Raw genomic sequence first — 15,815 nt, 5'->3', positions numbered from 1 at the left:
GAGCAGTTTCAGTTTCTTGCCATCCAGTCTGTTCACTCCTCTGTAGCTCCCCAAGCAGCTCTGCAACTGCCATCGGCCATGGCCAGCACGTCAGTCTTCGTCGTTGCTATAGATTTTGGCACGTCCTACAGCGGGTACTGTTTTTCCCTTGCTTCAGGTACAGACCAAATCCGCCAGGTGTACTGGGGAACAGAGCATGGGCTCAAGACCCCCAAGACGCCCACGTGCATCTTGTTCAACCAGAAGCGGGAGTTCAGGAAATTTGGCTACGATGCTGTGATGAAGTACAAGAGCTTGCCCTCCAGCGAAGCTGACAACTGGTACTTCTTCCAGAACTTCAAGATGAAGCTGTACAACACAGTAGGTGGAACGGTTACTGCTAACGGGAATCAGAGCTATTCATTTATTTGAGGGGTGGGGGTTAGAGGAATTGGTGAAGAGGGCTGAGTGAATCTGGCTGATGAGGATGAATGAATGGAAGTCAAAGGGCATTTTTATGAACTGAAGAAAAAATGATTTATTTTCTTAATTAGCCAAAGGCTTCGTGGGCCCTTCCTTTATGAAGCTGTTCATTGTCCACAGGCAATAAAACCTGACTGCACACCTCAGTGAAGGCAAATACTTGTTCTTAATGAAAAGCTGCCCTCGGTCCTCGACAGGGAACAAGTGAAGCTTCCTGTAATTCAAAGGAGGTGGGCAACCTCAGGACCACCATGTCATATACCTCCCTCCAGCTTGTCTCTCCCTCCAGTTTAAGGGGTGGCTTAATTTAAGGGTGGCTAGCTGTCCTTCAAGTGCGTAGTGGTTATCATTTCTCTCTGAAGGCTCTGTGCTAATTCAGAACTGTTCACAGCTTTTTCTGGGTTTGCTCGTTCAGCCAAACATTAGGCTACATTAGGGCCTCCTTGTCTGTGCTCGGGGGTCCCACAGGGCCTCCCAAAGATGGAATAACCCAGAGCACAGGGCCAACCCCAGATAAAGTCTCGTGTCTGCTCTTTGGCACCCTCCAGTGCTAAGCAATGAGCACTGAATTGGATGTGGGGAGAGGTGGTAGGTGGGAGGCCTCCGTCAAGACTTCCCTCCCTGGGAAAGCTGGGGATGATGTGGTGTCACCTGTGGAGAGGTGGGTTCTCAGTCACTTTCAGAGGAGGCTGGAGAGAGGTTTTAGTTCAACCCCATTTCTCTGCACCCAAGAAGAAAATGTTTAAGGGAAATTTCATTACCGAATTACAGAACGGTCGAGGTTGGAAGGGACCTCTGGAGGTCATCTGCTCCAACCTCCCTGCTCAAGCAAGGCCACCTAGACCTGGTTGCCCAGGATTATTGTCCAGCCAGCTTTTGAGTATCTTCAGGGATGGAGATTCCACAACCTCTCTGGGCAACCATTAGACAGACTTAGAGACAAGAAGGAGGAACACTGGTTCCAAGAAACATAAGTAGTTATTTCTGAATCTCCATAGAAAGTGTCCTTGGAGGACATGTTGTAACAGCTTCCTTATATCAACGTCTCCTAACTGAGCCAGAAACAGTGACAGCAAATGAGATTGTAAGTAAAAATGGACATAGATTCCCTTTCTCTTAGGCGGCTGCACCTGTGGAACAGGATTCACCTCACCTCTCCTGGTTTTGTGTTATTTAAGCTGGGCAGCACCTGGACCTGCCTGTTTGTCTCCATTGGCTGTAAAGGATCCCAAGTTAATGGAGCTGATTATCCTGTTGATAATCCTTGTAATTTAGGGCCGTTTTGGTGGCTGCTGAAGCAAAACCAAGGGAAGCACGTGGGTGAAGGCTGGCTCCTGAAACTTCTTGAATACAGGCAACAATTCCCACTCTTTCTAGACAGAGCAGGCAATCAGGGACTGATGGGGGGAGTTTTGGTCTCCCGGGAGAGACTAAAAAAGTGTCAGAGCAGCCACCTGCCTCAAGATACACTCAGGGAGATACGTACGCCAACAGGACACATTATAGAGAAACTGTGTCAGACCAGAGGGTTATTTGTCTACATGTTTGTCCAGCATATATTTTGTTAATGCCATCCAAAGTATAGGTGCAACCAGAAAAGTCTGAAGTCTCTATACATACACCCGGGGAATGTATGGTTGTGTCACATAGAAAGTACAATTCTCCCCACTGACTATTCAGGAGGATCTACAGGGTCTTTACAAAATTTGGCCCAGGAGAAACAGCTGACATCAACCACGTTGATATTTTGCCTATTGAATCACAGATGTCGTGGGTAAGCAGTTTGGTACCTGACCTGTGTCGATTTGGCTGCAGTTCGCCGCAATACTGAAGCCATTGCTGGGAATTTACTCAGGTTTGGAGACAGGACCTCCTTCTGTGCCATGTGTTCTGCAGCGCTCAGTGCGAAGGGGACAGGTCTCTGGCCGAGACTGCCACGTGTGTGACCCTGAGACCTTTTTCTGTAGAAAGTCACTTCTGGCATGGAGCTGAAAGCCAGCAATGGAAAGATGCTTCCCGCCCTGACGGTCTTTTCCGAAAGCCTGCGCTACCTGAAGGAACATGCCCTCAACACCATCCAAGAGGCCTCTTTCCAAACCGTCTGCAACCAGGAGGAGATCACCTGGGTCATTACCGTCCCGGCCATATGGAGCGCTGCGGCCAGGCAGTTCATGCGGCTGGCAGCCAAAGAGGTAAAAGCAGGGGTTATCCCACTTCCTCAAATTATCTTCGGAGATTCTTTACCCATCGAGGCAGAGGAACTCATCGACATTCAAACAACCTGTATTTCAAATTTCAGTCTGTCAGGGAGAGAAATCTCCCACGTTGGGGGCGGTGGGGAAGAGAATGTCCCAAAGTGGCAGTTGCAACCGCTCTGCCCTTTCTCCCCACTGCTGTGTAGAAATGAGCCCCATGGAGATCAGCGGTGCAAGAACCACCACCCCAGCGTGGGCTCCTGGGGTGAGAACAGCCTCCCTAGCAGGTGGCGTTCATGCAGCGGTGATCTTGCCACCTTTCCTTGAACTGAGACCCCTCTCTTGTGATTTTAGGCAGGACTCATCTCTGACATGATTTCTGAGAAGCTGATTATTGCCCTGGAGCCGGAGGCTGCATCGCTCTGGTGCAAACAGCTTCCACAGGAAGGGTTTATGGTGGACAGCAGTGACAAGAAGAAGTTTGAAGACTCCCCTGGGATCCAGTATATTGTGGTTGACTGTGGAGGTAAAATTTTCCCTGTTTAACAGGTACTGTCTTTGCTGGGTGTGGAGCATGGCTGTTTTGCAGTGTCCCCAAAGGTCTGTAGCGCAGTCCCAGAGCTTGGACTCCACTGCTGTGCTTGTCATGGCGTTTTTATTTTTATTTTTATTTCTCACTCAATGAGATCCCATGGGCAGGCAGAAAAATGGGAGGAAAGGACAGGACTGCTAAAGGCCTGATCCATGGCAAATGGAAGTCAATGAGTGTCTCATGCCGTCATGCACTTCAGGCCAGACAGCCACAGCGAGAGCTCCTGCCATCGCGCCAGATCAGTCTGCACCGTGTCCCAGCCTCAGCCACCGACGCGCACCCACATGCTGCTGTATAGCCTGAGCTCACAGCCGCCTCTGTCGGAGCGAGCATAGTGCCCAGTCAACCGACCAAAGAGATTAGCTAGCACGCCCTGTAAATAATTAAGAATATTTGATGGAGCACTTCTTAGTAATTTCTCTAGTTTCCTGTGTGTTTTTTCGGTGTGACATGAATTTCCTGCCAAGAGCAGTCTGGTGATTGTGAACAAATACTGAAAAGGCATCAAGAGGACCACAAGTTTCTGAGAGTCTCACCACCGCTGCTCATCTTAACTCAGAGCTTGTATATCAAAAGGCAGGAGTCAACTATCTGTGTGAGGAGGCCAGTCTCCTTTTGTGATCAGAAAGGAGATCGGCTTGTGCAGGGAGCAAGTCAGAGCATCCAGCTCCCATCAACAATTACTGTAGGAACCTTGAGAGAGCAGGCTTGTAAACACAAGTGCGTAAATTTAGGAAATCTAGAGGTGTGCAGGCAATAGTGGAGGAGTGAGGATGAGAAAAGAAAGCAGCAGCAAAGTGCACTTGTGAACCAGGAGTTCAGAAGGTAAGGTTATATTCAGTGGAAAGTAGGGACCTCAGGTACTTTAAAGAAAACAGCTAACTTCATTGGTGTTTGTCTGTGTGTGTGTAGGTGGCACAATAGACATCACGGTACATGAGATCCAAAAAAACCATTACCTGAAGGAGTTACACAAGGCAGCTGGAGGTGGATGGGGAGGCAACAAAGTGGATGAAAACTTCACAGATTTCCTCCGGGAAATATTCGATGATGGCGTATGGGATGAATATGTAAAGAGCCACCCTACCGAATTACAGCATATGATGTACAATTTCAGTCTACAGAAATGCTCTGCTAGCAGGGAGGCGGTCTACATACATTGCTACTACAACTTGACCCGAGTGGCAGAGTGCAAGAAGGACATCTCCCACTTCTTCAAAAAAGCAAAAGGAGCTGTGTGGTGTGATGGGATGATCATGATTACATATGAGAAAATGAAGAGCCTTTTTGACTACAGTATCAAAAATATCATTTGTACTTCGAGGGAAATTCTTGAGAAGCCCAAGATAGCCAAGGTCCAGTACATTTTGCTTGTGGGAGGTTTTGCGTCGAGCATCATCTTGAGAGATGCGATCCGTCAGGCCTTTAGTGAGAAGTATCATATCCTTTGTCCAATGGAGGCCCAAGGGGCCATTGCAAAAGGGGCTGTTTTATTTGGAGTCAATCCACATATTATTGCCTCAAGAGTCAGTGCTCGGACATATGGCGTGGCAGTAAGTAGTAAATTCGATGTTGCTATCCATAACTGCCGTAAACGAAGAGTCTCAAAAGCTGATGGCTATATTTATTGCACAGATCTTTTCAAGAAATTGGTGGGAATTGAGGAGTCAGTGAATATAAATGAAGTTGCCCGCTATACTTTCCATCCAATAGAACCAGACCAAACACATGCATGTTTTTCTTTCTATTGTACAGAAAAGCAGGATGCTCAGTACGTAGATGAGGAAGGGATGGAACAGCTTGGCTCCTGTACGGTGCCAATGCCAGACACAAAGCTGGGGAGGAAACGCGAACTGAAGCTGGATATTAAATTTGGGCTCACTGAATTTAAAGCCACATGTACTGACATTACTTCCAAACAAAGTCGGGCAGTTACAATAGATTTTTTAGCTGTGTAAATGCTCGGTACATCGAGCTGCAGGGACAGTAACTCAAGGGAGGGCATGGCTTTAGTGGGAGACAATAACTACTACAATAGAGTAGGCAAATGGACCATAAAGTCCATCATCCAGCCTTTTTCTCGCACAGGTAAACAGTTTGCTAGTCTGATTCTCAGGTTCCTTCCATTCCTCACCAACCACCCTTTCAGTCCGACACCTCTCTTTCTGTTGTATCTGACAGCGGGTTTATCTGCTGCTTTATCCCTTGCCCTTCTAGCTTAGCCCCCTTGCATCTCTAAACACAATAATCCATACCACCAATGTAATCATCTGTATGCTACCTGTGTTTGAAACAAAGCTTCTGGTCTGGTGTCTAACTTCCACATATACCAGCCCATAACTATTTCTTTTAGCCTGATGTCTTCTTTCAGCTACATCCTCTCTTCCTCTGATACCAGCTCTCTTTATCTGGAACCCAGGTTTAACTCTGCCAGGGGTGACTTCCAATGGATTTAAGTTTTCTTCAGAACATCACTTATATTGTGTGTAATTATATGTATAATGTGTATAGATTGTGTGTAATTAAAGAGATCTTGTCCCAGTCAAGATACTCTGTGAAGCAGTAACTCAATGTAGTCTGGGGGCTTGTGTCCAAAACCTGTGGGAGTGTTGTTTCCATTAAACCATTGGGTGGTTTTGCTCTCATTAACTGGGCAGGTACAAATGCCAGATTGTAACATTACAGATACGAATAGTGCTTATGCCGCTGCCTGAGCCCCTCTGTCCAGCTGTGGGTACTCTCTACATCTCTGACTTGGGCTGGATATTTTCCATGTCCATAAAAGCTCATTCCTTTGCCTCCTGCCTACAGCACCTGTGCACAGGTTCAGCACAGTGTGGCCTGTGTGAGCCCAAATTTGTCCAAGAGAAGGACGTGATCCTGCAGTGTCCTGGGTCTGGCTGCGGTGGAGTTAACTTTCTTCACAGCCGCCCTTCTGCTGCTGTGTGGTTTATGACCCAACCGGTGTTGATCGCACACCAGTGTTTTAGCAATAGCTGAACAGGCGCTGGCACAGCGGCAAGGCCGTCTCTGTTTCTCACTCTGCCCCTGCAACGAGGAGGCTGGCGGGGGGGAGCAAGGGGCTGGCAGAGGAGCAGGCAGCACAGCGGACCCCAACTGCCCAAGGGGATGTTTCCTACCCTGTAACCTCAGGCTCAGCAAGAAAGCTGGGGGTGGGGTTTCTCCAAAGTAGCTACTGCTTGGAGACTGGTTGGGCATCGGTCTGGGGGTGGGATGTGGTGACTACCTTTGCATCACTTGTTGGGGTTTTTTTTCATCCTTGTTAGCTGTAATGACTGTGTTAGAATCACTGCTAGCCATGTACTTAATGCTGTCATTAAAGCAGCATTCAGAGGGTTAATCTGTACATATACTATGCCCTATGATATGGAAAAGCTGAACTATTTTGAATACATTGCCTTTGTTTTCACATTTAAAATCTTATGTGCACAATAGAAGTATTCACAACAGAAACCTGTGTACATTGCTACCGTGTCAGATGGCACCTGTCTTTAATCTGTGTGAAGGCTATTCTGGCTGGCTAGGTCCCAAGAAGCTGAGTACTCCTGCTTTCTTCTTACCCTTTGGACTTGGTACTTTCTGCTCTCTGAACAGGAGAGCGGTGTGAAAGACTGAACTGTAGAACTTTTGTCTCAAAGACTGCTTATCTGGGCGAGGGTTCCTTTGGCTGCTGAATATGATAAGAATGGCTGCAAGGCCACAGAGATCTCCGGCTGGCAAGGTGTGGAAGATCCCCGGCCGGCACGTGCTTGGGCAGTCAAGACTCAGGAATGCGGAGACGTGTCGTTGCCATGGAAACTGCAGCCCTCGAATGACAATAAAAGGGACTGCCACGAGGACCCCGGTGCGATTGCCGACCCCGCCGAAACACCGCGGACCCCGGAGTGACCGCCCACCGCCGGAACGCCGAGAGACTTGGACCCCCGGGATGCCACGGATCCACGGTGGTGACTATTCTTGCAAATCTATCCTGAATGCCTGCTTGACTTCTGTCTTTTTACTCTATTTTATCCTATCGCTACTAATTTTCTGCTTTTGATATTAAAAGTTGCTGGTTTGGGTATACGGCATTTGACCTCGTTTTGTGTCTTAATCTCGCTCTTGGGATCATATCGAAACCTCCCCCGACATCGGATCGGGACAGGTGGCAGCTGGGAAAGCTGCATGCGTCTGCCCCAGGTCTTCCCCACCCATGTGCTATGCGGACTTTGGCATTCAGACACTGGCACCACCTGTTGTGATTGCAGCTCCTAATTTTGCTTGTTTTGCTGAGCTAGTAATGTTGATAACCTCAGATCCTCAGCACGGAGCAGATACAGTTGTTTGTCATGTCTGTAAAAGCAGCACTCAGTGTCAGCATCTCAAGCTAAGCATGCAAGAAATCCGGCAATACCTGCTCTGGGGGGCTCTAACCTCAGTCTGACAGTATGGGGGGTGTTGGGAAAATCAGAGTTATAGCTGCCGAGCCCTTTCCAGCCATCCTCTACAACAGGCTTGTCTGCTGAGCCGGGGGGTTAACCCCTGTTGCATAATTAATAGGGGTTTTTATTTACATTAAACATTAAAAAAATAACTGATGACGAACTTTCAAGGCGAAGCAAACACGGGCAGCTTTGCAGTGCCTGTGACCGGGGCATCAACAGGCTCTGCAGGCAGAGTCATCGCATCCTAAATGGCTGGGTGGGTAGAAGATGCCATCAGCTTGCCGGCTGCCTTCTGCTAAAGCACATGGTTTCTCGGAAACCAAAAGGAAACCAACCCCACCTCGCAGAACTGCCGCCGCTTCCCAGCACCGCAGCAGGAGTCACGTCCTCTGCTTCCCTGGCTGGGGACAGAGCCAGGAAAAGCTTGGCCGCCGCACGCAGCGTGAAATACCGCGGCTGTGCTCCCTGCTCGGGGTTTCCCAGCGCCCTCTGCCCCTCGGCCTGACCCCGTCTGCCGAGGAGCATCCCCTCCGTGGCCGAGGCTGTCTCTGCGGTGCTGCCCAGCACCCCCATTAGAAAATATTTCTCCCCATTCAGCAGAAATGACACTTAAGAGCATTCACTTCCTTCGGGATATTAAACAAAACAAACCATGGGAGAGGAAAAAGAAATAAGCCAAGCACGCCTCCTCTTCCCCTGGGGTGGGGGGTGAGTGTCGGCAACAACGTGATGACTTTATGATTAAACGAATCAAATTTTTCACAGCAATACCATTTCGAGGCCAAAAAAAATAGGCTTCTGGAGCTTTTTTGTTTCAATCGCTAGAGATCCCTGAGGCGTAGTACAATAGGTATAACTCTATTAGAGATGTCAAAACTTTATGAGGTATTACTGTGTTCATCTTACAACGACTCGGCAAATCGTGCAGGGGGAAAATAGAAGATAATTTCCAAAACAGTAGAAGTAACACCTGAAGGTGAAAGGAAAGAACAGAAAAGCATGTCACAGAGGGCACAGTGACATGCTTGAGGGCGTCACTGTTTGTTCCGTCTGTGCAGGAGGAGGTCAGGGACTGCCCTGTGCTGCTCACAGCTCACTGGGCACAGGACAAAATTGACCTACTGCACCCCAAAACTGGACCAACCATGGTGCCCCTGTGGAAACATGTTTAAGAAAGGGCAGTGAATGCTGAAAAAGGAGAGACAAGGCCAGGGGAGGTACAGCACCCAAAGGGACAGTGACCGGTGGAAGAGTCCATGCTGGAGCAGTTGAGTAGGACACAAGGAGCAGCAAGAGCAAAGGGACCCCCATGCACCAACCCCCAGCACCGCCCATGGTCTCACCAAAGGGCCCGGGTGTAACCTGCGGCACAGGGGTGGGGGACCAGGATGGCGGGGAAGAGAGGTGTCTAAGTGTTGTTTGGTTTGTTACTTGGCAATAAATTAATTTGATTGAAATTTCCCAACTCCAAACAGGTATTTTTTGGCCCACGACAGGATGTCTGGCAATACATCGAGTGAATGAGCACCTTCGTACTGCAGTGTCCCAGACGAGGTCTGGGAGAGCAGAGGAGAACTCCCCTAGGGAAGCTGAGGTTTGCTTGTGAACTGCAAACAAAAACCAAAGGGGAGGGAAACGAAGGGCGAACAAGGGAGATGAAGAGGAAAAGACTAAGAAAGCTAAGAGGGAAGACTCATCCTTGAGTAATGTGCCCTGCTACCACAGCTCAGGCCAGAGAGCCCGGCTCACCACCACGTTCCAGCTTCTCCCACCGAGAATCGTCCCCAGCAAGTCAGGGTGCACCAGGATCTGCAAGAACATGACACCTACAGAGAGGAGGAAAAGTTGCAAGCGAGTAATTGTCCACACTCACATCCCGAAATAAAAACAGCTCTACCTCCATGCTCTGGACCTGCCCAAGCCTCTTTCCCTTTGGCTGAAGTTGGTGCTGCTCGCTCTTCAGGAGCTCGCTCCCTTCCAGGCCACCCATCACAAGCACCTGATGCGCGTTCTGTTCTCGGCCAAAAACTTGGTGCTTTCCCCACCCTGCTCCTCCCAGGCGGTTTTGGCTCCCAAGACCTGGGAACCACCAACTCCTGCCGTCCTCGCTCCTTCCTCTGCATCCCTGTGCTGGTGGCTGGGCTCGGCCGACCGGCATTTCCCGGGTTTGTGTTTGCCTTCAAAGAGGCAGCGGTCCCGGCAGCACAACGTGTGTGCCCCCCTTGGGGCTCTCCTGAAATCTGGGACATTTTTCTGAGGATTTTGGGATGAGAAAGCAGAAGGCTGTGCAGCTTTCTATCAGATCACTCTTTGTTTGCTGTGGTGAAAAGGGAGAGGGAGGGAAGGGGGAGGTAGTTTCGGTGAAGTCATTTGAGGCATCCCTCAGCAATGGTGGGACACACCACCACCGAGACTGATAGGTCTCCGTGAGGTTGCAACCACCACTTTCCTTCTGTCCCAGGGTATCGGGCTGGTTTTGCTCACCATGCCGCACATTTCTCCCCTGCGCCTGTTCCCTCCCTCCTCTAAACCATCCCAAACAATACAAGGTTTTGTCTGCGCTCGGCGTCCAGCAGCAGCAGCAGCAGTTCCTCAAGCCCCTTAGCCCTTATTTCATGTGCGTGCCCTGGGCTTAACCAGAACATTCCTGCCAGAGGTTAAGCCCAGGCGCCGTGTGGATAATCCAAGAATTTTTTTGCCTCCAGTTCCAAGTGACGGTGACAATAACAGGCCCGTACGCGCCGTCTGCAGCTCCGCACTGACCCTTCTCCTGCCCCTTATCTCTTTCTCCCTCCCAGGCAGGTAGGGCTTAGGGATAGGACAGAGATCCTGGCTGCAAGCCAGGAGGATTAGGGTAGCAAAATGCCTGTGCTTCCAGCCTGGGTGTCCTGCACCCATTTACCTCCTGCGTTAAAATGACATGGCTTGCCAGGGCACTGCGGCCACGGATGCTGTGCCCACGCTGCCATCGCCGTCCCCACAACGGTGTCGTTCTGGGCTGGCGATGCCTCCCACCAGGTACCGAGGCCAGGAGCAGCGCAGGGTGAGCCCCTGCTAAACCAGAGGGCTGCGGGGAAAGCAGTGACCATGGCATGAAAGCAGGACTGGAGAGAGTTGCTGGAACTGGAAACGGGATCTTTGGGCTGAAGGAGCAGGAAATGCTGGGAAGCGGGGATGGCAGGGCACCGCGGTGCCCGCAGCACAGCAGCGCTCTCCGGAGCAAACCAGGAAAATTAGTGCTCGGGCAAGGATCACCCTCGGGAAAGAGAAGCCAAGCACTGGCCTTGGCAGGGGTGAGAGGGGAGGAGAGCTGATCTTTTCCTTCCCCACTGAAAACTCTCTTTTTTCCCTTCTCTCCTCAGACAGCGAGATCTTTGCTCTGGCACCTGACGCCACGGCGAGAGTGCTAGACCTCCCTCCTCACGTGGTTGGTTTCTTTCCTGATTAAAAGTGATTAGGCAGTCCTAAAGCCTGCAGAAATGTGACCGAGGGGAACGGAGACAAAGAGTCCATTCAAGAAGTCTTAAATCCCCGGGGCAGTATTTAGAGGGCCCTGAGGAGACAACTGGAGCAGAACCATCCTGCCAGGACCTCCCTGTCCTTCTCCTTCCTGCTGTGGCCTTCGTTGCCAACGTCCCCTTCACCATGTCCTTCTCTGAAGCAGAGGTGCAAAGTGCCCGTGGCGCCTGGGAGAAGATATATGTGGATGCCGAGGACAATGGGACAACTGTGCTGGTCAGGTAAGGAAAGAGCCCATCCCGCTGCCACCCCACAGCGTTGAAGGAGGAACAGCAAGAAGGATGGAGTTATACCACCTAGGAGCATGTTTTGACGTTTTTCACGCAGCCCTTGCTGGGAGCATTTTGGTTTGCTGTGGTTTATCCCACCTCAGAGAGGAAACAGGGATGAGGAGAGATCCACACAAAGAAAAGTAGAAGGAAAGGGGGAAGGGGGCGGGAAAGGAAGAAGAGACAAGAACAATTTCTTCACTCCACATATTTAAGGTAAAGAAAAGAAAGTGTGGTGTGAAAGAGAATGGGAACGAAACATGGGCCCTGTTTCTCTCTTCCCCTTTACCTCTAAACTCCTTTAATAATTTTTTCTTTTAACTTGCATGTCCTCAATATTTCTCTTCTGATTCCCCTTCCGCCTTTCCAGTCCAGAGCCCATCTGTTTCATTGTATTGTACCCTTCCTGTGGGCTTTCCTCTCTTGGTCTTCACTCTATTTTCCTCTCTTTTTCCATAAGACAGAAGTTTCTTCTATTCACCTTTCACATATCCCTCTCTCAGCTGGGACTTAAATCACCTCCATAGGCACTGATCAGTCCAAATACTATTTCTGGTTATCATACCTTTACCACTCCCTCTGGCTTTCTTGCGTATCACATCTTGTGCCTGGATCAGCCTCAAAAAGTGTTATGCATTTTATTTCTGCACTCTACATAACCTGAAGGCAGTTAGGGTCAGAAATGCAGCTATAAAATGCTAGTAGCATCCACTGGCTTGGCTTCCTGGGGTAATTTATTCTAGAAGGTTTTGCCTCAGTGTCCTACAGCCCCAGCCCTGCCTTTAGAGAAGTTCTGGGCTCCCCAGTACAAGAGAGACATGGACATACTGGAAAGAGTACAACGAAGGGCCAGGAAGATGATGAAGGGACTGGAGCATCTCTCCTATGAGGAGAGGCTGAGAGAGCTGGGACTGTTCAGCCTGGAGAAGAGAAGGCTCAGGGGGATCTTATCAATGTATAGAAAAACCTGACAGAAGGGTGCAAAGAAGACCGAGCCAGGCTCTTCTCAGAGGTGCCCAGTGACAGGACCAGAGGCAATGGGCACAAACTGAAAGACAGGAGGTTCCCTCTGAACATCAGGAGACACTTTTTCACTGTGCGGGTGACTGAGCGCTGGCACAGGTTGCCCAGAGAGGTTGTAGAGTCTCCATCCACGGAGATATTCAAAAGCCGTCTGGACGTGGTCCTGGGCAACCGGCTTGACCAGGGGGGTTGGACCAGATGACCTCCAGAGGTCTCTTCAAGCCCAAGCATTCTGTGACTCTGTGAAATGCAATCTGGAATTTGCTATTTCAGGCGGATAACTGGTTTACCCAATGGAGTAAATACATAATTGATGTATAAAAGGCAATTCCTTTACGAGTGGCACTGAATTGTGTAACTTTTGAATAAACAGACTGAGCAGCACCTGGTACTCAAACAACAATCCATCACAGACATTAAGAAAGCTTTGGGATGGACCCTAGGAAGGGGTTAATTAGCAAAACCAATAGTAGGGTTTCTCCATGAAAACACCCACTCAGAGCATAGTGGGCATATCTGCTGTCCAGAACATCTTTGGGAATATCACGCTGTCACACTCACCCCGTGTGAACGCGCTCCCACTTCTCTGTGCTTTTTATCTCCACCTAACACTGAGTCAAACACTGAGGAAATGTTTACTTCAGAAGCAGCGGAATAAGTTCAGGGTAGGTAGATTATAAGGCAGAGTGAGCAAAGGGAAGTGCCCTGGGGAGAGGCGAGGGAGGGGACAGGAACAGGGGCTGTGCACAGATGGGAAGGGCGAAGGAGAACCAAGAAATGCAGGGCAAAGAGGTGTCTGTTCTAATAAAGAGAAGGAAAAAGGGCAATAAATGCATAAGACAAGGCCTGGAACGTGAAGCTATATCTGCATCGATGCCTCGGTCCACAAATTAGGATGTCTCTCATTTCTCAACAGGATGTTTACTGAGCACCCAGACACCAAGTCCTACTTCGCACACTTCAAAGGCATGGACTCCGCCGAAGAGATGAAACAGTCAGATCAAGTCAGGGGCCACGGCAAGAGGGTTTTCACCGCCATCAACGACATGGTGCAACACCTGGACAACTCCGAGGCTTTTCTTGGGGTAGTGAACCCACTCGGCAAGAAACATGCCACCCAGCTGAAGATTGACCCCAAAAACTTTAGGGTGAGCCAGCAGCCATCTTCCCAGGGGGTGTAATTGTGATGGGATGATGTCTTCCCCTTGGAGGGGTAGAACTGAGGAAAACAGGCTTTGTATATGTAAATATACATGTACTTCAGAGAGTGGAGATGGTGGAAGGTGAGACGGTTGATGGTGGAAGGTAGCAGGAATGTGAGACCTGGCACCTCTTGGGAAGAAGGCTGTGCAGCAGAAGCGATGTAGGCAGGGTCTGCTCAGGTGGGAGCTGCAGAGCTGCCCACGAGTTGTAGTGGGTTTTCTCCATGCAACAGGATTCCACGCTTGCCACTTAATAACAAGACACAGAAAAGCAGCTTAACACTGGACTTCAGTCCTTGATGTCTATTTTTCTCTAGTAACAGGAACTGAGCTTTTCTAGGACCACTAAACCAGCTGTTATTGAGCAACAATTGCAACAGCATTGTCATCACTAAACAAACACAGATAATAAATACAGGATCAAATGACTCACCCAAGTCCACCTAAGGTCACTAGCAGAGTGCATTTATAACTATTTTGTCTGCCTTACACAGCACAAAATGCAAAAGGAGGCACCTTCTGGCAAAGGTCACTCAGGCACCAGGAAGGTGGTTTCCAAAGCAGTGGGCCCAATTTTCAGTAAGTGGGAGAATAAGTGAGGATTTCTGCCTGGAGAGATCCTGAAAAGACTTTTTCAGGGTAAAGATGGACACAAAATAATAAATGCTGCACAGAAAAGGAGTTGATGCTTCAAAGTACACCACCTAGCTAGCGGCTGTAAAGTCATACAAACCCTCATTGCTACGGAGTGCCAGGTAGCTAATGCGCAGGAAAGATTAGGAAGAAATTTACCCCCCCAAACCATGTATTCCAGAGGTGTCCAACATGGGGCTCCTCGTGGCCTCTAAACATTTGGGACAGTCCACTACCAGGAGAAGGATTGCAGTAGATGGACTGTGATGTACACGGCCCTGTACAGCAGTCTTTAAGTAACTGTGTATGAATGCAGTCAATATTAACCAGATTCAGGATAGTTAAAAAAAACAACAGTGACTGCGTTTTGTGGTAAATTCTATATGTACCTAATTTCCCACGACCTATTTCCAGCTCTGCATGCTATATGCTACTGAATTATTTTTGCACCCCCTTTCCACTCTCCAAGAATCCCAACTAAAAATGTATATTTTTTTCTTAAGTTTCTAATGTGGAGAAAAGTTCACACTGGTTGTTTCTTCCCTACTCTTTGTTTAGATTATCTGTGACATTATCTTGCAACTGATGGAGGAGAAATTTGGCGGAGACTGCAAAGCTTCCTTTGAGAAGGTGACCAATGAAATCTGCGCTCACCTAAACAACGTCTACAAAGAGGTGGGTTGGTGAGGATGTGCAACCTCCAGGCTCTTCAAATATCTCGTCAGCACTGATTTGCTGCTTTTGGGCCTCCAGCCACAGTTGGAAGAATGAAAAAGTAAAAAAAAAAGCAAGGAAAAGGCTTATATAATGTAGATATCAATGTCAATAAGTTCCTTAGCAAACTGAGTTTCTACAGTTAAATAAAACCCGCAGATACATCAAAGCCAACCAACAAATCCTGATGTGCTTTGCAGCTTCAGTGCTTCAGGTGGGTTCCTCTGGCCACTGTCATTGAAGGCTACGTTTTAAGACGATGACTTCAAGCTTGCTATTCCTGAGAGTTAGACTTGCTCCTTCCAGCAGCATCAGCCCAGAGAGGCACCAGCAGCTCTTTATCTCAGCTACCACCTCTCCATCCTCACGAATGATGAGCAGGAGACCGTTTTGAAGCATCTCCAGGGACTTTGTAGAGGTCGTTATTTAAGAGGCATGGGTGTTGTTTCGTGTTTGAACTAAAACAATGGGGGGAGTGGTGTATGGGAAAGACTAACGTCTGAGAAAAACATGGAGAAAGTCCCACCCTGTATGAGCCAGCAGAGTTCCTCAACCCGGGGAGAGGTTTGTCGGAGCAACTTTCAGTGCAAGGGATGGCAACGCTGAATGTGGTCACCACTGGGTCCCTCTGGGCTGGGATGAACATCTCCAGCGTGTGGATTTCACGCTGCTACTCCCAGCAAATTGCTCTGGCCGTGTACCCAGGAGAGGGCAATAGTACCGAGCTCACTAGCTCCTGTGCTACTCAGAATGCATCCAGC

The 15,815-nt window shown here is 49.1% G+C and overlaps 2 protein-coding genes across 3 annotated transcripts; both read left to right on the top strand.

Annotated features, from left to right (window-relative positions):
- Window positions 1-2: 2 nt before the first annotated feature.
- Window positions 3-5,995, top strand: LOC142083647 (heat shock 70 kDa protein 12B-like). 2 transcript variants are annotated; one of them, XM_075153393.1, is made up of 5 exons: window positions 271-360; window positions 583-692; window positions 2,430-2,654; window positions 3,012-3,183; window positions 4,162-5,995. In XM_075153393.1, exons 3-5 carry the CDS (start codon window positions 2,445-2,447, stop codon window positions 5,205-5,207), a joined length of 1,428 nt encoding a protein of 475 aa, XP_075009494.1. In that variant the 5' UTR covers window positions 271-360; window positions 583-692; window positions 2,430-2,444; the 3' UTR covers window positions 5,208-5,995. The 2 variants fall into 2 exon arrangements, with proteins under 2 accessions (XP_075009486.1, XP_075009494.1); XM_075153385.1 differs by lacking the exon at window positions 583-692 and having other exon boundaries at window positions 3-360.
- A 4,226-nt stretch (window positions 5,996-10,221) lies between these two features.
- Window positions 10,222-15,110, top strand: LOC142083668 (cytoglobin-1-like). The gene is made up of 3 exons (XM_075153450.1): window positions 10,222-11,434; window positions 13,422-13,653; window positions 14,899-15,110. The coding sequence occupies exons 1-3, from the start codon at window positions 11,340-11,342 to the stop codon at window positions 15,025-15,027; spliced, it is 456 nt and encodes a 151-aa protein (XP_075009551.1). The 5' UTR covers window positions 10,222-11,339; the 3' UTR covers window positions 15,028-15,110.
- Window positions 15,111-15,815: the final 705 nt, after the last annotated feature.

Source organism: Calonectris borealis, chromosome 1 (genome assembly GCF_964195595.1).
Source record: "Calonectris borealis chromosome 1, bCalBor7.hap1.2, whole genome shotgun sequence".
NCBI lineage: Eukaryota > Metazoa > Chordata > Aves > Procellariiformes > Procellariidae > Calonectris > Calonectris borealis.
This window is presented reverse-complemented; position numbering and strand designations above follow the sequence as displayed.

What these genes read in the sequence shown, in the direction of transcription:
- LOC142083668 (XM_075153450.1), top strand. Translation starts at nt 11,340, where the DNA reads ATGTCCTTCTCTGAAGCAGAGGTGCAAAGTGCCCGTGGCGCCTGGGAG. An exon ending in GGGACAACTGTGCTGGTCAG is followed by an intron (nt 11,435 to 13,421) that starts GTAAGGAAAGAG and finishes ATTTCTCAACAG; the next exon opens with GATGTTTACTGAGCACCCAG. An exon ending in TTGACCCCAAAAACTTTAGG is followed by an intron (nt 13,654 to 14,898) that starts GTGAGCCAGCAG and finishes CTCTTTGTTTAG; the next exon opens with ATTATCTGTGACATTATCTT.
- LOC142083647 (XM_075153385.1), top strand. Translation starts at nt 79, where the DNA reads ATGGCCAGCACGTCAGTCTTCGTCGTTGCTATAGATTTTGGCACGTCC. An exon ending in AGATGAAGCTGTACAACACA is followed by an intron (nt 361 to 2,429) that starts GTAGGTGGAACG and finishes CTTTTTCTGTAG; the next exon opens with AAAGTCACTTCTGGCATGGA. An exon ending in TGCGGCTGGCAGCCAAAGAG is followed by an intron (nt 2,655 to 3,011) that starts GTAAAAGCAGGG and finishes TTGTGATTTTAG; the next exon opens with GCAGGACTCATCTCTGACAT.